Here is a 25,640-nt window from a genome sequence, read left to right on the forward strand (position 1 = left end):
TACTTGGCATGTGGTGGAAGCTTACTAATTAATGGTTTGTTCAATGGTGAGGAGCAAACCTGTGAATTTACCTTCAGCTTCTTACATGAAAACCAAAATATATACAGTGCTGTGTTTGTCAGCCTTGAACGCATGTTACAACCTCAAAATGGGTGGGACTTACCACAGGATAAAATTACCTAGATCTAGGATCTAGATTTCTCTTTTTATGTAGAATCCAGACCACTCCTTATTCCATATGTTTTAATAACTAACATTTACATAGCACTTTAATGGTTAATTAAATATTTAGTATAGATCATTTCATTTGATTCTCATATTAACCCTGATAAATAGGTATTTTTCTCTTTATTTTTTAGATTAGGAAACAGAGGCTTTGAGATAGTAAGTAGCTCTCCTAGGTTATTCAGCTAGTTATTGCTGAAACCAGAATTCAAATTCAGAGTTTACAGGTTGAGCATCCCTAATATGAAAATTTGAAATCTCGAATTCTACAAAATCTGAACCTTTTTGAGTAGCAACATGACACTCAAAGGAAATGTTCATTGGAGGATTTCAGATTTTGGATATTCAGATTAGGGACTCTCAGCCGGTATGTATTCTGCAGATATTCCAAAATCCAAAAAATTCTGAAATCTAAAACAGTTCTGGTCCCAAGCATTTGAAATAAGGGATATTCAACCTGTAGTATGCTCTTTTCACTGTACTTTATTGCCTCTGTTTATTTCTTTGCAGTTTAAACTGTATATCACCAGTCTAATTTTCCTACAATTGCATATTTTCTTAATAGTTTTTTCAATGTTGTATATTTTTACAAGTAAAAATAATAGGCCGGGCACAATGGCTTATGCCTGTAATCCCAACACTTTGGGAGGCCAAGGTGGGCAGATCGCCTGAGGTTGGGAGTTCAAGACCAGCCTGACCAACATGGAGAAACCCCATCTCTACTAAAAATACAAAATTAGCCAGGAATGGTGATGAAGGCCTCTAATCCTAGCTACTCAGGAGGCTGAGGCAGGAGAATCACTTGAGCCTAGGAGGCGGAGGTTGCAGGGAGCCGAGATCCCGCCATTGCACTCCAGCCTGGGCGACAAGAGCAAGACTCCATCTCAAAAAACAAAACAAAACAAAAAATATAACCAGCAGGGTACAGTGGCTTATGCCTATAATCCCAGTGATGAGGGAGGATCACTTGAGGCCAAAAATTCAAGACCAGCCTGGGCAACATATCAAGATCACATCTCCTAAAAAACAAAAAAAGTAGCCAGGCATGGTGGTGTACGCCTGTAGTCCCAGCTACCCAGGAGACTTGAGGCAGGAGTTCAAGGCTGCAGTGAACATAATCGTACACTGCACTTCAGCCTGGGTGACAGAGTGAGACGCTGAGTCTAAAAATACATACATAAATAAATAACCATCATTCAGAAAATTGATAAAAAGAGGTATTTGCCTAATCCTATTGCCTTATTGTGATGAGTATCCTTCTTGTGTTTTTCCTATTAATGTTTTATATAGTAATGAATGTGCATATAATTTGATAACTCGTTTGTCTTATTTCCATTCTGATATATAATCTTAAAATGTTTCTGAATTTTATAATACAGTATTTTTTCTCTATTTTATTTTTAAATTCAAGTTATTAAAAATATTTTTAAAGGACAGATGAAATTATGTGTATTTATTGTATATGATATGATGTTTTGAAGTATATATACATTGTGGATTGACAAAATCTAGCAAATTAACATATATATTACCTCACAAAGTTACCATTTTGTGGGGAGAACATTTACCATCCATTCTCTTAGCATTTTTCAAGAATACAATATGTTGTTGTTAACTACAGTCACCATGTTGTACAGTAGATCTCCAGAATTTATTCCTCCTAATTGAAATTTTATATCTTTTGATCATCATCTCCCCAGCTTCCCACCCCTCAGCTGTCTCCCTCCCTGGTAGCTATTGTTCTACTCTAGTTCTGTGAGGTCAACATTTTTGGATTCCAAGTATGAGTGAGATCATGTAATACTTGCCTTCTGTGTCTGGCTTATTTCACTTAACCTAATGTCCTCCAGGTTTATCCATATTGTTATAAATGGCAGGATTTTCTTCTTTGTTATAGCCAAATAGTATTGCATTGTGTATACATACCATGTTTACTGTATTCATCCATTGATGAATATTTAGATTGATTCTATATCTTGGCTATTGTATATAATGTTGCAGTAAACATGGGAGTGCAGGTATCTCTTTGACCTACTGATTTCATTTTCTTTGGATATATACTTAGCAGTGGGATTGCTGGATCATATGGTAGTTGTATTTTTAATTTTTTGGTGAAGCTTCCATACTCTTTTCCCTAGTGGCTGTCCTAATTTACATTCCCACCAACAGTGTGCCAAGGTTCCCTTTTCCCCACATCCTCAACACCATTTGTTATCCTTTGTCTCTTTGATGATGGCCAGAAAACAAGTGTGAGGTAATATCTCATTGTTTTAATTTGCATTTTCATGATGGTTAGTGATATTGAGCATTGTTTCATGTACTTGGCCATTTGTATGTCTTTTTTAAAGAAATACATATTCAGGACCTTTGCTCATTTTTAAATCAGATTATTTGTTTTCTTGCAATAGAGTTGTTTGAGTTCTTTATATATTTTTGTTTTTGGTTTTGGTTTTGTTTTGTTTTGTTTGGACGAGGGTCTTTATCATTGCCCTAGGCTGGAGTGCAGTGGTATGACTACAGCTCACAGCCTCCTTGACCTTGCGGGCTCAATTGCTCCTGCCACCTTAGCCTCTAGTAGCTGGGACTACAGGCACACACCACCACTCAGCTGTTTTGTGTTTTGGGGAACAGGGTTTTGCCATGTTGCCCAGGCTGGTCTCAAGTGATCTAGGCCTGGGCTTAAGTGATTCACCCACCTTTGTCTCGCAAAGTGTTGGGATCACAGGTGTGAGCCTCTGTGCCCAGCCTGTTGATATATTTTGGATATTAATTCCTTGTCAGATGTATAGTTTGCAAATATTTTCTCCCATTCTGTAGGTTGTCTCTTTCCTCTGATGATTGTTTCCTCAAGTTAAAGCTTTTTAGTTTGATCTAATCCGTCTATTTTTGCTTTAGTTAACTTTGTTTTTGGGGTCATATCCAAAAAATTATTGCCCAGGCCAAGATCATGGAGCTTTTCTTGTATGTTTTCTTCTAGTAGTTTCATAATTTTGGGTCTTACATATAAGCCTTTCATCCATTTTGAGTTGATTTTTGTAGATGGTGTGAGATAAGCATTTAATTTCATTCTTCTGCATGTGAATATTCAGTTTCCCTAACACCATTTATTGAAAAGACTTGGACTTTATTAATATCCTATTAGGTAGAAGTTACTGGAAATTTGGTTGTGTTCTGTTTGGAAGTATTCTAAATAGCACCATAATGAACATGTATATTGAGAGTCAATGTGACAAGAAGGAAGAACATGGATTTTGGAATGACAAATACCAGGCTTTAAATTTTTGTTTCACCATTTAACAACGTTCAACTTTGAGCAAATTACTTATTTTCTTTGAGACGAAGTTTTCTCATCTGCAGTGTGGTAAAAATAGTACCTAACTCAAAGTGTGTTATGTGGATTAAGTGCATTGCTACAAAGAATCTGCTTTAATCTATATGTGTACTCAGGAAAAGGCAGTTATTATTAGCCTGGTTAGTGTTTTCCCTATTTTGAATTGTTTTCTTAGGATAAATTTTTAGAAAGGTAATTATTGGGTCAAAAGTTATAAACATTATTTTCTTCCTTAAAAAATGGTTTGCCTAATTGCTCTTTTATATGGTTGAGCCAATTTGTATTTTATATGAGAGGAAGTTCTATCATACTGACATTGCCATGATATATTTTAGTTTTAAAATATTTTTGATAGTTTAATGGAAGAAAAATGGAACCTTGTTTTAGTTTGCACCTTTGCTTATCAGGTTGAATTTTTTTTTTATGTTTACTTGTACTTCCACAATTACATATTTAATGTTTGTTGAGGATTTTAAAAATTATATAAAAGTATAGGCTGCGTACCATGGCTCGTACCTGTAATCCTAGCACTTTGAGAGGCCGAGGTAGGAAGACTGCCTGAGACCAGGAGTTCGAGACAAGCTTGAGCAACATGGTGAGACCTTGACTTTACAAAGAAATTTTAAAATTAGCCAGGCATGATGGCATGCACCTGTAGTCTCAGCTACTCAGGAGGCTGAGGTAGGAGGATCACTTGACTCCAGGAGGCCAAGGCTACAGTGAGCTGTGTTCGTGCCACTGTACTCCAGCCTGGATGACAGAGTGAGACCATGTCTCCAAAAAAAAAAAAAAAAAAAGTATACATTTTAAGCCCAGTATATGTTTTAATGTCATTGATCTTCACCCATCACACAGAAATATGTAGCTTTACACAAGTCCTTAAATATATGTGGGTTTTTATCAAGCCATTTTCTGTCCTGTTGACATGATGCAACATTATTGGGGAGATTTTTCAAACACTTTACTATTCTTGGTTTAAAAAATTTTTAAATGGAAAAAGGGAAGAGGAGAAAAAAATAGTGACTATATGAATATAATATATGAAAGACAGGCAAAAAAAGTAAAAGGTGAAAGTACTAAGCCAGGCGTGAGTCAGGTCATTGGTCAGTGGGGAATCTACATCAGACCTGGTGCTTTATTGCTAAAATTGGCCTTGCTCTTTCTTGTTGGTGAAAAGGAGTGCTGTGTACAAATAGCCGTAAGAGCCGGGCAAGGAGAGAGAAATGTTCTCTTATTTTGTTTGGCTGCTGTTCTCCATGTTTTGTCTTATCTGTAGTTCTCAGGTAATAACTTTCCTCCTGAATAACTACCAAGCCCTATCCCTGAGAATTTTTTTTTTTTTTAATAGGCAGGTTTGATTTCTTTCTGTTGACTTCTAGCAAGGTATGGCTATCTGTCAGAGTTGGGCATACTTGAAACTTCCAGTTCTATGAACTGAAATTAAATGTAACAAAAAAGGAGGCAAGCACCAAAATATAATGTTCAGATTATTTGAGTAGTATTGTCATCTTGATATTGTGATTGTTGGCTGATGGCATAGAATATGAATGAAAATAAATAATAAGTAATAATCCAGGCATGTATCTTACACAGGTAAAGGGAGCAATTCATTGGGATTCATGTCACTATTGTTATTAATAAGCCCTTAGTACTTTTTATCTTAAAATACATTAAAGATAAATTGCTGTACTTTTCCTCTAGCTTGATATATTTTATTTCACTTTAAAATTAAAGCAGCTCCAGGATAAAATATAGAAGCTCTTTAATACCAATTACAAATTGAGCAAACTCATTAAGTGTGACTAGCATGGCAATGTGATTTCACTCAGTAAGAATTTTTTTATTTGCATCCTTTTATTGTGCATTTGTAACATAAACTCTGTAATGTAATGTTTCATTTTAAGATCTTTTTCTTCTTCTAGGGAATTAATAACATAGCATTTTAAGGAACTTTTAATAAAAATACTACTTTTTTTGGTAAATTGAATGTCACTACTTAGTATCAGAGACAATATTACATTCTTCACTGCATACTCATGAAAATTTTAAAAGCCTGCCTAAAATCTGTATATACTTGGTCGTCTAAAAGCCAGATTAAAATTTTTTTTGACTTTTATTTTAGGTTCAAGGGTACATGTGCAGGTTTGTTATATAGGTAAATTGCATGTCACAGGGATTCAGTGTACAGATTATTTCATCACCCAGGTAGTAAGCATAGTACCTGATAGGTAGTTTTTTAATCCTCACCCCCCTCCCTGCTTTGACTCTTAAGTAGGCCCTGGTGTCTGTTGTTCCCTTCTTTGTGTCCATGTCCATTTAGCTCTTACTTATACCTGAAAACGTGCAGTATTTGGTTTTCTGTACCTACATCAGTTTGCTTAGGGTAATGACCTCCAGCTCCATCCATGTTGCATGCAGCAAAAGACATGATCTCATTCTTTTTTATGGTTGTATAGTATTCCATGGTGTGTAACACATTTGTTTACCCAGTCTAGGTTGATTCCATGTCATTACTATTGTGAATAGTGCTGCAGTGAACATATGAGTGCATATGTCTTTATGGTAGAACAATTTATATTCCTTTGGATATATACCCAATAATGGAATTGCTGGGTTGAATGGTAATTCTCTTTTAAGTTCTTTGAGAAATCGCCAGACTGCTTTCCACAGTGGGCGAACCTATTCCTACTAGCAGTGTATAAGAATTCTCTTTTCTCTGCAACCTCACCAGCATGTTATTTTTTGACTTTTTAAAAATAGCCATTCTGACTGGTCTGAGATGATATCTCATTGTGGTTTTGATTTACATTTCTCTAATGATTAGCGATGTTGAGCTTTTTTTCATATGCTTGTCGGCCATGTGTATGTCTTTTGTAAAGTATCTGTTCTTGTCTTTTGCTCTGTTCTTAATGGGGCCGTTTCATTTTTGCGTGTTAATTTGTTTTCGTTCCTTATAGATTCTTCATATTAGACCTTTGTCAGATACATAGATTGCAAATATTTTCTCCCATCCTGTAGGTTGTCTGTTCAGTCTGTTGATAGTTGCTTTTGCTGTGCAGAAACTCTTTAGTTTAATTAGGTCCCATTTGTCAATTTTTGTTTTTGTGGCAGTTGTTTTTGTTGTCTTTGTAATGAAATCTTTGCCAGAGCCTGTGTCCAGAATGGTATTTCCTAGGTTATCTTCCGGAGTTTTTGTAGTTTTAGGTTTTACATTTAATCAGTCTTGTGTTGATTTTTATATATAGTGTAAGGAAGGTGTACAGTTTCAATCTTCTACACATGGCTGGCCAGTTATTCTAGCATGTTTTGATATGAGCATTCATATTGTTTATTCTCAGAAGGGCTGAGGGAACCCTAGGATCAGTGCTCATTATATCAAAAAATTAAATGAGTAAATATGCACTTTAGGTGGCCACTTCTGTTTGACTAAATCTGCTTGTATAATTCTTTTCTCTATTATAGAATTTGGGTTAAGAAAAAATTTTCCAGGAATAATTATTAATCAGTGACTTAACATTTCTTGTGGCCTGGTGCAGTGGCTCATGCCTATAATCCCAGCACTTTGGGAGGCCAAGATGGGTGGTGACTTGAGCCCAGGAATCTGAGGCCAGCCTAGGCAACATGGCAAAACCCCATCTCTACAAAAAATAAAACAAATGCTAGGCATGGTGGTATGTACCTATAGCCCCAGCTACTTAGAAAGCTGAGGCAAGAGGATCACGTGGGCTTGGGAGGTGGAGGCTGCCATGGGCTGTGATTGCACCACTGCACTCGAGCTTAGGTAATAGAGTGAGACCCTGTCTCCAAAAAAGAAACCTTAAAAAAAAGTCTTAAGCCCCTCCCACTTATTCCCCAATTTATGTGGGCACATTGCAAAATGTGTATTTGTGTGTGTGTCTATATATTACATACATATATGATATTCTTAGACCTAAGCAGCAAAACTGTGTACAACAACAAAACTAGAGAGGAAGAAGATGGGAAATCCCAGCTCCTAAACACTTCTCACAGAACCAGATGCATGCATAAGGCATGCTAGGTCTTACCTGTTGAGGGAGAGAAAAGCATGTTGCTAGCTGCCCGCCATGCCATCAGTCCTATAGGATTGTTCGGGTATATGAAAAGATTTAATTAAATATCATTTTATAAATTTTGAATTCAGCACTTTATTCTTGAAAAGTTTTTGGCATTTAGCAGAAAAAGAGTAGCTTAAAAAAAAAAATTGACTGGGCGCGGTAGCTCACGCCTGTAATCCCAGCACTTTGGGAGGCTGAGGCAGGCAGATCACCTGAGGTTGGGAGTTGAGACCAACCTGACCAACATGGAGAAACCCCATCTCTACTAAAAACACAAAATTAGCCAGGCATGTTGGCTCATGCCTGTAATCCCAGATACCTGGGAGGCTGAGGTAGGAGAATCGCTTGAACCCAGGAGGTGGAGGTTGCCGTGAGCTGAGATTACGCCATTGCACTCCAGCCTGGACAACAAGAGCGAAACTCTGTCTCAAAAAAAAAAAAAAAAAATTAATTTTGTTTGTTTGTTTTGGGATTTTATTTTCTGATTGTAAAAGTAATCCATGTTGTAAAGTATATAGAAGCAGAAAAAAAATTGCCCATCCTTCTGCTACCTGGGTCATCACAATATAGTATATATGGTAATGAGAGATATCTGAGAACATCTTATTTGCAGCTCCCCCCAAAGGACTATGTTTGTGGGATACTTTCCAGTTTTAAATGTGTGATATTACAGAAACATCCAGATTCTGAATGATCATCAATTAGGTGTATATTTGGGCCTCCCATTTCCACCACCATCATTTTTATTCTAGTCATTTTGTTTCACTAATTGGAGTTCTGGTTGGTATCTGTTAAGGTAATAAATCCTGCCCTGTACAATTATATATTCTGATTTTGTACTGGCTGTAAGAACTGATAATATCATGGTCTCAGACCATTTCACAATGAATATGAGATCTGTCTAATGACTTTAAGGTATGGAATAAGTTCAAAGTTCTTAACTTCATGTGAAATGTAAACAAAATGTTATGGAATTCCTTCTCTGTTACAGGTTGGTTGTGATCGTAGCCAAAACCTTGTGGACATTTGTAGAGAGAGGCAATTTCAGGCTTTTGTCTGTGATGCATTGGCAGTACCAGTCCGCAGTGGGTCTTGTGATGCCTGCATCTCCATTGCTGTTATTCATCACTTTGCAACAGCAGTAAGTATGGTCTTTCTTTCTCTTAAGAACTTGTAGCTAAAGCAGCAGGAAGAGTTCATGAATTTTGCTGATTTTGGACCCTGTTTTAGCTTTTCAGTTCTTTCCATTCTCTTTTCTTGTCACAGTTTGCCCTCTTTGTAAGAGCGCATGCAGAATGAAGATGGGCGACCGTTTAAGTATCTTCTACTTAAACAGAGAGCGGATGGGACTCTATGCTTTTATGGCTGCATGCTTTTGCCCCTTTCCTACCCCAAGTCTCATTCACTTCTAAATGCCTTCCTTCAAACCCAGAGTCACAGAATTTTCGCTGGAAGAGACTTTGAGATCATCAGCTCCAGTCCTCTTGAGTATTCTCTCTCCTCAGACTCTGAGTCCCTTCTCTATTTCTTTCTCAGCTCTTCTTTCTCAACCCATAGTTTTATCCCTGACATGTGAGTGTTGCTTCTTTCCCATTCTGTTTTTCTTCCTTTCCTATTCTTTTTTTTTCCAGAACTCTGTCTTTTTTAGCTGGTAGTAGTATGTTGACTCTTTTAGTATGTTCTTAGTTTTAAAATAAATAATATTTAATATTTTCTTTTTTTCTTTAAAGAACAAAAGCCCACTTATTTTTCTTGGGTGTCAGCAGTCGTTCCCCTGATCTAAGCAATAGCTTTATAGCTCACATTATGGGTCACCAGCAGTTTCAGTAGACCTTATGACCTTAACTGAGTTCAAAACAAATCAAAACAAATCAGAAAACTGTCTGTGTCAGTAGTCTCTTTACTTTTAATAGTAACCAAGAGATTCTGCTGGGCTGCAGCAAACAATATTAGGTTCTTTACAGCAAAAGCCACTAGGCTTCAGTACACTTAGAGGCATTATTGCAAATAGAGAAAGGCTTGAAAGGAGGAGCTATACCAGTAAATTTAAAAATCCACTTCATTTGGAAGAAATGTTTGGCACACGTTGGTGGCTTCAGCTACAACTCAGTTGTTGTATTATAACTTATTACTATGACTTATTTTCGAGTTATAAAAGACAATAATGTACACAAATATATCTATATCCATTTTTTGCAATTGCAGATATATGTTGGATACCCTCCCCTGTATGAAGTTCTATATAAACGTTTTAGAAATCTGTCATGTACAACTTTCTCTCCATATCTATTGTCATTTATTTAAAAAATAATTTATTGACCACATGGAAAGGAGTGAAGTTGGATCCTTACGTTACACCATATGCAAAAAAAACCTCAAAGTGGATCAAAGACTTATATAGAAGAACTAAAACTATAAAATTCTAAGAAGAAAATAGGAGAAAAGCTTCATGACATTGTATTTGGCAGTGATTTCTTGGATATGATAACTAAAAGCACAGGCACCAAAACAAAAAATAGATAAATTGGACTTCATCAGAATTAAAAACTTGTACATCAGACAACACTATCTGCAGAGTGAAAAGGCAGTCCACAAAATGGGAGAATATATTTGCAACTTGGTATATCTGATAAGGAATTAATATCCACAATATATAAAGAGCAACAAAAATACAACAATAACAAAACAATTAAAAAACAGACCAAGGACTTAAATAGACATTTTTCCAAAGAAGATATACAAATGGCCAACGAGCACATGAAAAGATACTCAGCATCACTAATCATTAGGGAATGCAAATCAAAGCCATAATGAGATACCACTTCACACACATTAGGATGGCTATTATCGGAAGCATAGAAAATAACAAGTGTTGGCAAGGATGTGGAGAAATTGGAACTCTTGTGCATTGCTGGTGGGAATGTAAAATGGATCAGCCACTGTGGAAAACAGTACAGTGGTTCCTCAAAAAATTGAACATAGAATTACCATATGATTCAGCAATTCCACTTCTAGGTATATACCCAAAAGAATTGAAAGCAGAGACCTGAACAGATGTTTAGACACATATGTTCATAGCAGCATTATTCACAACAACAAAAAGGTGGAAACAACTCACATGTTTGTTGATGGATGAATAGATAAGCAAATTATGGTTTGTACCTATAAGGGAATATTATCAAGCCTTAGGAAGGAAATTCTGACACATGCTACAACATGGATGAACCTTGAGGATATTATGCTAAGTGAAATAAACCAGACACAAAAGGACAAATATTATATCATTCTACTTATAAGAACTACTTAGAATAGTTAAATTCATAGACAAAAAGTGGAATAGTTTTTACCAGAGGCTGTGGGAGGGAGGCATAGGAGTTGTTATGATTTAATTGATACAGAGTTTCAGTTTGGGATGATGAAAAAATTCTGGAGAGGGATAATAGTGATGGTTGCACAACCATTAAGTATGAATGTACTTAATGTCACTGAGTTGTACACTTAAAAATGGTTAAAATAGCAAATTTTGTTACATATATTTATCACAGTAAAAATAAGTCATTGAGGCTGGTTGTGGTGGCTTAATGCCTGTAATCCCAGCACCTTGGAAGGCCAAAGTGAGTGGATCACTTGAGGTCAGGAGTTTGAGACCAGCCTGGCCAACAATGCAAAACCCCGTCTCTACTAAAAACAGAAAAGTTATCTGGGTGTGGTGGCGCACGCCTGTAATCCCATCTACTCAGGAGACTGAGACACGAGAATCACTTGAACCCAGAGGTTGCAGTGAGCCGAGATCATGCCACTGCCCTCCAGCCTGGGTGACACAGAGAGACTCTATCTGAAAAAAAAAAAAAAAAGTCATTGAAAATCAGTTACACACTGCTATTAAGCAAATAGCTGGGCACAAGATGGAGAAGACTCAGTCCCTGCTTCGTAGAACTCATGGTTTAGTGGAGGAGGCGGCATTTATTTATTTATTTATAATTTGTTGGATTTGTGTGTTGTTGGTTGAATGCCATAGTTATGAGTGGGACTTAGAGAGTCATAGAAAAGTCTAACACGTGGGAGTACCTTGATGGGGTAAATGGCCTGATAGAGATCATTTTTATGGCACTGTGAAAGATGATATAGGGTAGAAGATAAGATTTTATATGGAAAATCTCATCCAAGTATCTGGAGACAACGAGGTAAGGGAATTAAAAGAGTCTACTGACCTGTGTCACATCCCTTCACTACTACAGTGTTCTTTTCAACTGATCCCAGGTTATCTCTATTTTAATCCAGTTTACACTCTGGTGCCAGTCTCTTCTTCCCTGACGCCACTGCTTCTACTATTTGACATTCTTTTTACTTTCGTGACCTTGAACAAACATTTTTAGTGATTTCTGAATACTTAGGTTGCTCAACTGTAAAATAATGATGACAATAGCCTATCTCACAGGCCTGTCAGGATGAATGAGACAATAAATAAAGTACTTATTATAGTGTCTTATACATAGTAAGAGCTCAGAAAAGATTAATTATTATTTTAACAATCATTTTTTTCAACCATTTTTATAAAATGGTCTCGTCTTATTTTTTAGCTTAATTTCCCGATATTTCCCAGCTCCTTAAACCCAACTTGGAAAAATCCTCACAAAGTTTCCTCCTATTAATTCACTTCTCTGTGTATCAGTCATGCTGAAGATGCTTTCTCCTATTTTAACATATAGCCTGAGATTAGTTCCTGGGCTTTTTGGCCATTTTGAATGGGCTACTTGGGCGTACAAAACAATGTATGTTACTTTGACAATTGAGGAAGGCATTATCTGAGGCTAAGAGAGCTGTGGAACTGGAAATACTAATTTCTGCTTATCAAATATTGTGTGTATCTTAGTTCTCTTTCATTGCCAGCCTTATTTCCATAATGTAGTTTATTATTACATTTTTTCCTCTTTTGTTAGCTTGCTGTTTACATATTATTTTATTGTTTTTTAAATGGTTACCCTAGACATGACAACATATATCTCTGACATTATAATCTACCTTAAATTGGCATGATTACCCCTTCCTGACAATGTAAGACTTCATTAATAACATTTAACCCCTCTGCCTTTTATTGTATTATTATTATATGTTATTATTTGTTTTAAGCTCTCAACCTTCATTTATATTTCTTCACGTTATTTACCCTTTCTGGTATTCTTCCTTTTTTCCTGCATCTTCAGAGTTTCAGAGGAAGTAGGTTTCTTTTGCTCGAAGAGTTCTCTGTCCTATTTTCTTTAGTGTAAGTATACTGGTGACACATTCTCTCAGCTTGTGTGTATCTGAAATCTCTTTATGTTGCCTTCATCGTACAAATGATATTTTTATTAGGTATTGAATTCTTGATTGACATTGTTTTCTGTATTTTCCCTTCTTTTTCATCTCTGTGCTTCAATCTGGGTAATTTATACTGACCTGAACTATAGTTTAATACTTATCTTTGTAAATGTATCTAATTTGCTAAAAATTTAAATTCATCTTGTTTTCTAGAATTTCCAACTTCTTAATATATTTTATCATGACTGGAATTCTTGATCTTTTCCTCTGGTGTTTTGAACACACTAACCATAGTTATTAAAAAGGCTTTGTCTGGGGATTTATTTCTGTGATATGATATTTCTTTTTTTCTCTCTGTTTTTCGGTCCTTTGGTCATCAGTATTTTTAGCATACTTCATAATTTTTCATTGTTTGCTAGGCATTTTATGTTAAAAGATTTGGGAACTTTTTCTCTGAAGGAGGTTAAATTTTTCTAAGGACAAGCAGATAAAGTATAAGCAGATCACTTTCATTCTGCAGAGAACTGGTTTTATGCTTTTATTGGGGATGATTTGTATCTATTTTGTTTTTGTTCCTACTTCTGTAATGTAGCCCTTCTGGGTCTCAAGTGAAAGCCTGGAATGTACTCCAAGGCTATTACACCTTGGCAGATCTTAAATTCCAATGTCTATCTCTCTACCATTGGCTGCTAACATTTCTGTTTAGCATTTTAACTTCCCAGCTGCTAATCTGCTAAGTTTCTTGGAATTTCACCCTATCTACATGCAGCTTAGAAACTGGCAAATGCTTCAAAGGGTGTTTGTGTATAGATTTTTGAAATAATTTTCCTGCAGTTTCTCCTTTATCCATGACTCTGTCCCTCAGCTGCTTTGACCTCCCTATACTCAGAGCCCTACCTGTTCAGGCCACTAAGACTTCTGCATTCTGCTCATATTCTGTTATCCCACATTATGAATTAGCAGATAATTTCAGGGAAAAGCTGGAGTGAATCTAGAGCTCACCTTGGCTTAACTTCCCTTCGCTCAGGGATTATAGCCCTTCAAAGGCCTGCCTGCAGTGTTACTCTCCAGTGCCTTAAGCAGCTGTTTTATGTATTTCACCCAGCCTTTCTGGTTGTTTTCAGTGGGAGAATTAATACCAACAACTTCATCAAGGCTATAAGTAGAAGTCTCCATAGTATAGTTGGCACAATTCCTTTGTAAAAGCATTATATAAACATCGAAGTGCTTCATATTACCGCTTATGGCCCTGTAAGAAGTCATCAGTTGTTTCATGTATCCCAGCCAGACGGTTAAGGAAAATGTCACAGGGAAGATTAACAGAAACAAACTTTGCTTTTCTCTACTTCCTCCTTCCTGAACACTTTTTTCTTAATCACAGAACAGAATGCCCTTTCCTCTTTTCTCTTTTTTGTTTTATATAAGACATTTCGTTAGATTTTCTTATTAGTCATCCTAATTGAAAACAGTCCTATGGTCAGTTTTATTTTCTAATTTCCTATCTCTTCCAGGTTGATCATGTGTTTTGGTTTTTTTCATTAGGAACGTAGAGTGGCAGCTCTGCAAGAAATTGTTCGACTCCTGAGGCCAGGTGGGAAGGCACTCATTTATGTCTGGGCAGTGGAACAAGAATATAATAAGCAGAAGTCCAAGTATCTTAAAGGAAATAGAAATAGCCAAGGAAAGAAAGAGGAGATGAACAGCGATACCTCAGTGCAGAAGTCACTTGTGGAGCAAATGCCTGACATGGGCAGTCGAGACTCAGCATCTTCTGTCCCCCGCATTAATGACTCTCAGGAAAGAGGATGTAATTCAAGGCAAGTTTCTAATTCCAAGCTGCCTATTCATGTTAACAGGACTTCTTTTTATTCTCAAGATGTGCTGGTTCCCTGGCACCTTAAGGGAAATCCTGATAAAGGCAAACCTGTTGAGTCATTTGGTCCCATAGGATCCCAGGACCCAAGTCCTGTGTTTCATCGTTACTACCATGTGTTCCGTGAGGGAGAATTGGAAGCTCTCTGCCGGACTGTGAGTGATGTCAGAATTCTGCAAAGCTACTACGATCAGGGAAACTGGTGTGTGATTCTTCAAAAGGCCTGATTATTTATCTGAACACATCATATAGAAAGAAGAAATGCTCACTTAAAAAAAAAAAAAAGAGAGACTAAATTAATTACCCTTTTAATTAAAGAGAAAACTTGTGGGAAAGTACCAAAGGAAAGCTGAGAAAAATTCGGAAGTAGGGATTCATTAGGAGACATTCAAATGGCTATTGTTGGCTGACATCACAGATGTGGTGTTGGCTCCTCCTACTTCCCTACGAGAGGTGGTTTCTAAAAGTGATTGAAGTAGTTTGTGCAGTGTTTGTAATTCTTGGGTAAGAGTCCAGGATTTTGAAGATAACAATATTTTAGTAAAGTGCTACTAAATGTACTAAATCATGTAGGATTTTAGGGAAGTAATTATATGTTAATACAGAAAATATTCCTGGTCAATAGAAAACTGTCTGAAGTTTTACCTATGGTTTTTAGCTCTGTAAAATCATAGACAATAACCATTCTGTTTCCATGCCTGACTAGCCCAGGGCTGGACATATAGCAGGTGTCCAATAACATTTAGTCAATCAGATAATACCCAGAACTTAGCAGGAGTTTCATTTAAAAACTTCTTTTTGAACCCGACCATATACCAGTTACTATTTTAAGTGCTGGTAATGAAGCAGTGAATAAGAAAGAGCAAAGCTCTTACTCTTATGTCGCTTACATTCTAGAAGGGGAGACAGACAACAGGCAAATAAATAAATAGTTACTATGTGCCAGACAGTGATAAATGCCATGAAAAACATGAAATGAGAGAGGATTTACCTTGGAGCAAAAGATTACTTTTAAATGTCTGGAATAACTACCAATCCTGACTAATTTATTATCAAGAGTTAATTAGTATTCCAAATTCATTGATTAGGGTGCTAAAAACAACCCAAATGTGCTCCTTTAACTCCTTTGTTTAAATAACAAAAGTTAGAAGGTGGTCACTCAGACCTAACTATGCCCTTAGAGTCAAAGCTGTGGTGTCCTTATTGGTTATTTCTAGTTGATTCATAATTTGTCCCAGTCCTGGTTCAATCAGGGGTTATTTTTTAAAATCTGTACAATATTGCATAATAGTAACCCAGTTAACTTACCACTTAGGTCAGGTTTCCAGGAGGAACAAAGGTAGAAAGTCAACTATAGGTCAAATTATCACATAGAAGGAAAAGCCTTTTTTTAAAAGAAAAAATTTTTTGAAAACTTTACTCCCAGTATGCATTACTTTTGTAGTAGTAATGCTTAAGACTGTTTTAAAGAAAAATTGCTTTCTGTGGATTATAGCTGCCTATATAATTAATATATATTGTTTTTAATGCTAGTGATACTTAATCTTGAAGCATCAAGTTTTCAGAAACCCGTAGTGATTGATAATGGGTCTTAGACGAGAGAATGATTATTTTTGTCATGGAATTTCAGTACAACATCCAGATGTACTGGTCCCTCTGGGATGAATTTATAAGGCTCATGATATAGGAAAAGGAATATAGGGCTAAAAACAGTTTTATTTCTGATATAAATTCTGGTACTTTGCACCAAAATTTGAAGTCAAGTCATGCCAATAAATTTTAAGATCCAAATAAAATAGATGATTTTCTCTGAAGATGAAAAATACCAAAATTGACTCAAGAAGAGAGGGAAAATGGAAGATGTTGAAAAATAGCATAGGAATTCAGAACTTGGCTCTAGAATCAGGTTTCCTGAAAGTTGAATTCTAGTTCTGTCATTTAGTAGCTGTGGGATTTTGGGCAAATTTCTTAACTTTTCTGTGCTTCAGTTTTCTTAGCTGTAAAATTGGAAGAGTTGTTATGAAAATTCACTGAAAGTATACTTGTATAGATCATAGAAGAGTATAAGAATATAGTATGCATTTGAGAAATATTCATGATTATTACTCCCAGAGGAGTTTTAGGTATTGAGTGATGCCAAATCTAATTTGTTAATTGTATAATAAAAATCTATATTCTTACTGACTTTTTTGGTCTGCTCATTCTTATAAGTTGAGACAGATGTTTTAAAATCTGCCACTATGATGATGGATTTCTCTGTTTTTCTCTATACGGTTGTTAGTAGCAATAGTACAAATCTGGAAAAAGTCCAAATGTCCATCAACAGTAGAGTGAGTAAATTATAGTCAGTTCATACAGTACATTACTACACAAGCAATTAAAGTGAATATACTTACAAGCTGTAATATAAATGAATTTCAGAAACAATGCTGAGTAAAAGAAGCCATATACAAAATAATACCATATGATTTCTGCAGAGTTTAGGAGTCCTCAAGACCACCCTTCTAACACCAACTACAAAGTTCAGGGTCCCTGAAAGAACACCCACACTTCTGATGCCAGCTGCAAGTTTGGGGTTCCTAAGACAACCCTCAGGTTTGATAATTTGCTAGAAGGGCTCACAGAACTCTGTGAAACTGTTATACTTGGGGTTATAGTTTATTACAATGAAAGGATACAAATTAAAATCAGCTAAGGGAAAAGGTACAGGGGCACAGTCCAGGAGGGTTCCATGCATGGAGCTTTCAGTTGTCCTCTCCCAGTGGCATTGTGGACAAAACTTACTTCTCCCAGCAACAATACAGGTGCAGTGTTGCCAACCAGGGAAGCTCACCCAAGCCTCAGTGTTCAGAGTTTTTATTGAGGCTCAATCACACAGACATGGTTGACCACACATGTGGCTGACTTTTAGTCTTCAGTCCTTCTGGAAGTCAAGCTGATACTGCTTGGCCCAGAGTCCCCAGGTAAACAGACTTGCTTATCAGGCACCATATTCCAAGGGCTACAGATCAACTCCCAGGAACCCAGGGCAAAGGCCCAACCTCTCTTGGATAAGGTTAACTCTACTACACAATTTCCTTTAGGTAAAAGTTCAAAAACCAGTAACATCGAAGCATATTTCTACAAGACTAAGTAGTGCTTTTGGTTAGAGGGAATGAGTGGTCTTCTTGGATGTTTACAACGTTCTCTATTTTCCCTGGATGGTGTTTCAAATGGATGTTTGCTTTGTGATACACCACTGAGTTGTACACTTATGATTTTTATACTTTTTGTATCTATATTAGAAGCTTCAAAATTTAAAACAACTTGTAACAAAGTTCTAAATTAATACAGTTGAAATGTTTAAAAATATTTTTATATCAGCTTGATGAGGTATAATTTACATATAACATTAACAATTTTAACTGTACAATTTGATGAGTTTTGACAAATATAGTTATGTAATCATCACCACAGCCAAGATGGAGAACATTTTCATCACCCCAAAAAGTTTCCTCCTGCCCCTTTCAATCAGTCCCCTCCTTCTGTGGCAAAGACTGGTCTGCCTTCTATTGCTATACTTTTGCCTCTTCTAGAATATCATATAAATGGAAGAATATACTTAGTAGACAGTTGTGTCTGGCTTTTTTCACATTGGACAATGCTTTTGAGATTCATACATGTTTTTGCATATACCATTAGTTTGTTCCTTTTTATTGCTGAATAGTGTTCTATTATAAGATATATCACAACTTATTTATCCATTTTCTAGTCTGGATTGCTTCCAGTTTAGAACTAATAGTTTTTTAAAAACTGCTATGAACATTTGAGAACACACTTTTATATGGACATAGGTTTTCATTTCTCTTGAGTAAATACCTCAGGGTTGACTTCCTGGGTCATATGGTAAGTCTATGTTTAACTTTATAAGATATAGCCAAACTATATTCCTAAGTGGCTCTACCAGTTTGCGTTCTCGTCAGCAATGTTTGAGAATTCAATTACCCCACATCCTTGTCAACACTTGATGTCATCAGTCTTTAATTTTAGTCATTTTAGTTGGTGTGTAATGGTCCTTTTATGCTTTTACTTTGCATTTCCGTAAAGACCAGTGATTTGGGATATTTTTACATATGCTTATTTTGCCATTTGTATATCTTGTTTGGTGAAGTGCCTGGTCAAATATTTTATCATTTTGTAAAAATTGAGTTGTCTCCTTTTTAGGGAGTTATTAAGTTATAAGTATTCTGGATACAAGTGTGCTTTATTATATATACATTTTATAAGTATTCTCTCCTAGTTTGTGGCTTGCCTTTTTATTTTTCTAGCAATGCCTTTTGAAGAGCCAACATTTTAAATTTTGATGAAGTCCAGTTTATCAATTTTTAAAGTTGTATAGATTGAGCTTTTTGTGTCCTATTTAAAAAATATTCACCTAACCCAAATTCCTATTTTGGTTAGGAATATGAGATTTTCTAACCAAATATAACTAAAAAATATACAATTTTCTCTTGTATTCTCATCTCTGAGTTTTATAGTTTTAGCCCTTACATTTAGGTCTGTCATCCATTTCAAATTAATTTTTGTTTGTGATGTGTGGTGGGAATTAGCTCATTTTTTTTTTCTATGTATGACTATCTAGTTGTTGCAGCATCATTTAGAAAATATTATTTTTTCCTCAATGAATTGCTTTGACACCTTGGTGGAAAATCAGTTGACCATGTATATGTGGGTATATTTCTGGACTCTATTTTTTGATCTATGTATCTATTAATATTTTTAATGCTAGTACCATACTGCTTTGGTTACTGTAGCTTAAAAATAAGTCTTGGAACTGGGTAGTATAAGGCTTCTAGCTTTGTTCTTTTATGCACTTAATAACAGGGTTTCAAAATATATGTAGCAAAACCTGATATAACTGCAAGAAAAATAGACAAATCCATAAATGACAAAACCATGGTAGATATGGTGAACATCTACTTTCCTTCTAGAAATTTCAGTAGTCTATAGAAGTAGTACATAGAAAGTAAGGATACAGGCTGGTTGCGGTGGCTCATGCCTGTAATCCCAGCACTTTGGGAGGCTGAGGTGGGCAGATCACAAGGTCAGGAGATTGAGACCATCCTGGGTAAAATGGTGAAACCCCATCTCTACTAAAAATAAAAATAAAAATAAATAAAAATAAAAATAAAAAATTAGCCAGGTGCAGTGGCAGGTGCCTGTAGTCCTAGCTACTCCGGAGGCTGAGGCAGGAGAATGGTGTGAATCCGGGAGGCGGAGCTTGCAGTGAGCCAAGATCACGCCACTGCACTCCAGCCTGGACAACAGAGTGAGACACCGTCTCAAAAAAAAAAAAAAAAAAAAAGAAAGTAAGAAAGTAAGGATATAGCAGACTTGAACAACATAACCAACTTCATTGGCCCTTATAGGATGTTCAGCCAACAACAGCAGCATACACATTATTCTGAAGTGCATAAGGAACATTTACTGAGGAAAACCATATTCTGGGCCATAAACATGTGGAGACAAAAGTGACTTCATCTTGAATGCTAATCCACCATGTTGACTTCTGAGTAGCCCCAGTACTGTACTTTATTTACTGTCCCTAGTGTAAGAACATATCAACCTCAAAGCTACCACACAAATTATAGGCTATGACACATATAGCAGTCTTGCCTGTTCTAGAGGGTTACCTTTCATTGTCTTGCTGGAGCACATATACGCTTGTCTTGTGGCTGCCCAAGACCATGCCTCTGTTTGTAAATTCCCCCAATAAAACATCCTTTCTTGAGAAACTAAATCTGTCTCCCTTCTTTGGCTTCTTGGCTCTTTTGGCATTTGGGGGCCACTTTGCATATATAGCCCTTTCACAGAACTAAACAAGACTCAGTACATTTAAAAGGATTCAGGTCATATCAAATCTGCTCTCTGACCACAATAGAATTAGAAAATTTTCTGTGATCTGAGTCATAAGAAAAAAGGAAAAGAAATAAAAGAGAATTAAGTTAAAAATTAATACAAAAAGATCTCTGGAAAAATCCTCAAGTACTTTGAATCTGTATAACCCATGGATTAAGGAATAGCTCAAAAGAGAATTTAGAAAGTATTTTGAACACAATTAAAATGAAAGCACAACATATGAAAATTTTCAGGATACCCTTTGGGCAGAAAAGAGAAACAGGCCTGCAGGAGAACCACCAGAGGCCAGTGTGACTGGAGCAGAGTCACCGAGAGTGGTTGGCGACAAGGTCAGGGAGTCATTCAGGAGGTGAGGCAGACCAGGCAGGACCTGCCCAAAAGCTTTTGGTTTTCACTCTGAGATGGCAAACTGTTTGGAGTTTTGAATGCATAAGTCACATACTCCAAGTTCCATTTTAAAGGGATACTCTGGCTGCTGTGTGGAGATGAGACAGTGAGAGGACAAGGCAGCAACAAAGGAGCCAGGTAGAAGGCGTTTGCCATAATCCATAAACCAGATGACAGATCATGATTGGTTTGCAACAGTGTGACAGTAGTGAGGCAGTGAGAAATAGTAGGTTTTTGGATGTGAAATTGAAAAGTAGAACCATCAAAATTTCTAATGAGTTGGATGTTGGGTGTTGGGGAGTAGAAGGTGTAAGCGATGTCTCCACACTCATGAGTATGGAACTTTTTTATACCTCTTAGTCTGTCCTGTGGCTGCCATCCTTTAGTTCAAATACAATTTTGGTTTGTCCTTTTCTTCTCTTTACTTTCAGGCATGGGTCTACCACGGTGCTTCACTGAGCAGGTCTCCCTGGTAATATATCTGCAAACAAACCCGGCAGTTACTTTGAGTTCAGCTATTCCATGTGCTGCTGAGCAGCAAGATGTGCAGCCAGTATGTGAAAATAAACAGAATGCAGTGCGATGATTGTGATCATAAATTCCTTTAGAGACCATTAGACCAAGACAAACAAACACATCCAGCAATTCCAAATCATTGTATGCAATAGAAAGGCAAGTGATGGATGGCACTTTATTTTCAGTAAATTGCTAAAAAGAAAATGCTTCCCCTAGAAGAGCTAGGCGTAGATGAGCATAACCTTCAAATACCATTTGCAGAAGCAAGGCGGGGAATAAGTGAGATGAAAAGAGAAGAGTTAAGAGTTTGATTGCTGCCTTACCTTCCATGTGGCTCCATTTATAAGTCCCCAAATCCCTGAAGCGTGAAAGAAAAAAAAAAAAAGACTCCAAGATGTTCTATCAGAGTGCGAAGTCTCTTTGTCTTCAATCTTGTAAGAATGATTGGAATTTGTTATTGATTAATAAGAAATAATGACTTAGCATCTAATACAATGTTTTATAATGTCCACTCTGGCTTTTGTAGATTCCAACAAGGATAATAGGGCACTTATGGAAATAAAAGCCTTTAAAATCTGTTTTAAAGAATCAGCATGAAGAACTAAGAGAGCTTTGTTGAGTCAAGGAAGGCGTTCTTAACCTGGTCCATGACTGCATTTCAGAGGGTTTGTCAATGACTCACAGTTGTGTACAAATTCTGTGTGCAGGTGCATGTGTCCATCTTCCTTGCAAGAGGGTCCGTATTTCTGTCAGCCTTTGACACATAGTTAAAAATCACAAATTATGACTCCAGGAGTGACTTTCCTTTGTTGATGCTCATGAGATTCAAAGGCAGCCCCAAAGTCTAGGCACCAGAGGCACTGATGGCCTAGGATGTAAAGGCGTCCTTTGGATTTGTGCAGCATACAAACCTTCAAACATGTGGCTGGTGTGTGTGTGTGTGTGTGTGTGTGTGTGTGTGTGTGCATGTGTAGAGGGCCTATCTCTGCATGATTATTATCTGAATCAGTCCAAGACCCAGCCCTTTGGATCCTAACTGGAGAAAAAGGCCTATAAGTGAAAATGAAAAGAGCATGTGGTATATTACTTAAAATTTTATTTATGATTAGCCTTGGGGCAGGAATAGGAAAGATAAGACAGGTCTTAACCAGGATACTGAGTATTTTCCTACAGAAAACTTCTCCCTGATTTTTTTCTTCTTAGACAATAAAACAAACAAAAAAAGCCATACTAATAAGTATCCCTGTAAAATAGAGAGGAATGGACACCTACACTTTCAGGTCAATCAGAAAAAACAATAAACCAATTATTTTTAAAATCTCATTTCATAGATTGTCACTGATTAACTGGATTGTATAATAGATCAGAGATAATCCCATACTACCACTTGTCATACTATCTGTGTAACTATGTAAGTTATTTGTTGTAACTTATTAACTATGTAACTTAATTATATAACTTATGTAGATTATTAATTAACCTATTAATTATAACTATGTAAGTTATAGTACCGTTGCACTATCACCATGGCTAGGGGGAATGGAGTGCTGATTGGCTCAGGCCTGGGCTTTGTGTGCTTCTCTTCACTTAACTATGGCCAGTGGAATAGGATACCTTGCCCGGCTTCAGCCTATCAGGACCCTCTTGTCTGTCTTTGGGTTGCATTAATCTCACACAAATAATGGGATTAAGAGTGGGAGAGGGCCGGGTGCAATGGCTCATGCCTGTAATCCCAGTACTTTGGGAGGCCAAGGTGGGCGGATCACCTGAGGTCAGGAGTTCGAGAACAGCCTGACCAACATGGAGACATCCTATCTCTACTAAAAATACAAAAAATTAGCCAGCATGGTGGCACATGCCTGTAATCCCAGCTACTCAGGAGGCTGAGGCAGGAGAATCGCTTGAACCTGGGAGGCAGAGGTTGTGGTGAACTGAGATCATACCATTGCACTCCAGCCTGGGCAACAAGAGCGCAAACTCCATCCCCCGCCCCCCCCCCCCCCAAAAAAAAAAAAAAAAAAGAATGGTGAGAAAGTTTTCCAAAGGAAATTTGGGCTATACTGACTACAACAGCAATGGATGCTGGGCTCCAACAAGAATTTCACTGTTGTTCTAAATTTCTTCTAAAAAGGAGTTTAAATGAACCTACACCACACAGGCTTGCAGCACTGGCACCATGGTGCTTTCTGGCCGGGTAGAAATGATATAGAAGCATCTTCTGGTCAGGACCACTATACCCATAGCAGTAAGGGCAATGCCTACAATGATGGGCAGAACAGGGGCTACTTTGACTCCAAGTAGCAGCCAGAGAGACTGTAGCGCCACACAAAACAGTGACGGCAGCAGGCAGAGGGCCGAAGGCATGATATAGCCAAGGAGATCTCAAATTTGTGAGGACGCTCCAGCATCCCTGAAGAGCTCTGTGGTCACTGTTCTGTGAAATTACACTTGGAAATTGCTGCCAAAAACTATTAGTATTTCCCTAAATGCAATGGGGATAATTGGATCCTTGGGTGGCAGGGGCTAATTGGTGGCACTGAAATCACTAAAGGCAAAGTGGGTGTGGTTACCATAGTAGATAGTGGTGTCAAAGCAGAAATCAGAATAGTCTGAATCCCAGAGACCCATGATATTGGCTAGCTGATTATGGAGTCCCTAGAAGAGAATTAGATGATAATCTATTAAATTCTTACTTGATCTGTATAAGTAGAAGAGTTCTAGGTCAAGCCTAACTTGAACCATCAAAACATGGAGTCCTAGTTTCATAGTTTCCCAATCAATTCCCAGACTTGAGCCAGTTTACAGACCCAGAACCCTTTGAATGAAGGGGAAGTCTGGTCCTCTTGAGGACGGACCCTGCTACGCTGCCAAAAATGTATACCGTTAGTCTTTCTCCCAGCCTTTCCCAAAGGGACCTATGACTTTCAACCAGAGTGACTGTGCATTGGAAAAAAAGGAATAACCAGACTTTTGAGGAATACTGGACACTGGCTCTTATCCAAAACAAATTCTAGGAAACCCAAAGTGTCACTGTGGCCCTTGTTAGAGTAGGGGCTTATGGAGGTCAGGTGATCAATGGAGTTTTAGCTCAGGTCCTTCAAACAGTGGGTCCAGTGTGTTCCCAAAACTGTACCATGGTTATCTCCCCAGTTCCAAAATGAAAATTAGAATAGACATACTCAGCAACTGGCAGAATCCCTGCATTGGTTCTCTAACCTGTGGCGTGTCGGCTGTTACTGTGGGAAAGGCCAAGAGGAAGCCACTAGAATGCCTTTCTGGTGAAAACAGTAAGCCAAAAGCAGTACCACATTCCTGGAGGGATTGTAGAGATTAGGGCCACCTTTGAAGAGGAAGGGGCGGTAATTCTCACCATATCCCATTGCAACTCATTTTCTTCGTGGGTGTAGAGAACAGATGGATATTGGAGAATAACAGTGGGTTATTGTAAACTTAACCAGGTGGTGACTCCAATTGCAGCTGCTGTTTCAGATGTGGTTTAATTGCTTGAGCAAATTAACACATTCTCTGTTACCTTACTTATAGCTAAATTGACTACAAAAATACATTTCTGGAAGGACGTGGTGACACATGCCTGTAATCCCAGCTACTTGTGAGGCCGAGGCATGAGAATCACTTGAACCCGGGAGGCAGAGGTTGCAGTGAGCCGAGATTGCACCACTGCACTCTAGCCTGGGTGACAGAACAAGACTCTGTCTCAAAAAAAAAAAAAAAAAAAAAAATTCAATCGTTTTGCTTTTTCTTAGATCACTCTAACTAAACACTATATTATTTGAGGAGTTAAAACTGTGTAATTACTTAGTCGTTTTACTAACAAGGAACAAGCCGGGTTTTGGAGTCCTGATCTGTACTTGAATACAAAGCATAGCTCTTTAACAACACTAGAATTGTGGTTTAGGCAGCAGCCGTGGCAGCTCCCTGAAGACTTACAGAAGGCACGCCCTCATAACTAGGTAATCAAAGGTTTTCCCAGGCCTCGCCAGCCCTTACTTTGATTTTTCCCTTCCCTGAACTCCAT

The 25,640-nt window shown here is 37.3% G+C and overlaps 1 protein-coding gene across 5 annotated transcripts in view; it reads left to right on the top strand.

Moving 5' to 3' along the window:
* ALKBH8 (alkB homolog 8, tRNA methyltransferase) overlaps window positions 1-23,381 on the top strand; it is a 75,008-nt gene extending 51,627 nt beyond the window's left edge. For 4 of the 5 annotated variants that reach the window (XM_003910638.5, XM_009187199.3, XM_003910637.4 and 1 more), the window contains 2 exons: window positions 8,624-8,773; window positions 14,473-16,987. In XM_003910638.5, the coding sequence (XP_003910687.3) occupies window positions 8,624-8,773; window positions 14,473-15,030 (708 nt within the window). In that variant the 3' untranslated portion in view covers window positions 15,031-16,987. Of the gene's footprint in view, window positions 1-8,623; window positions 8,774-14,472; window positions 16,988-21,519 lie in introns of those variants that run through there. The other variant, XM_017948928.3, reaches the window with a different exon arrangement.
* The last annotated feature ends 2,259 nt before the right edge of the window (window positions 23,382-25,640 follow it).

The sequence above is a fragment of the Papio anubis genome, chromosome 12, assembly GCF_008728515.1.
Source record: "Papio anubis isolate 15944 chromosome 12, Panubis1.0, whole genome shotgun sequence".
NCBI lineage: Eukaryota > Metazoa > Chordata > Mammalia > Primates > Cercopithecidae > Papio > Papio anubis.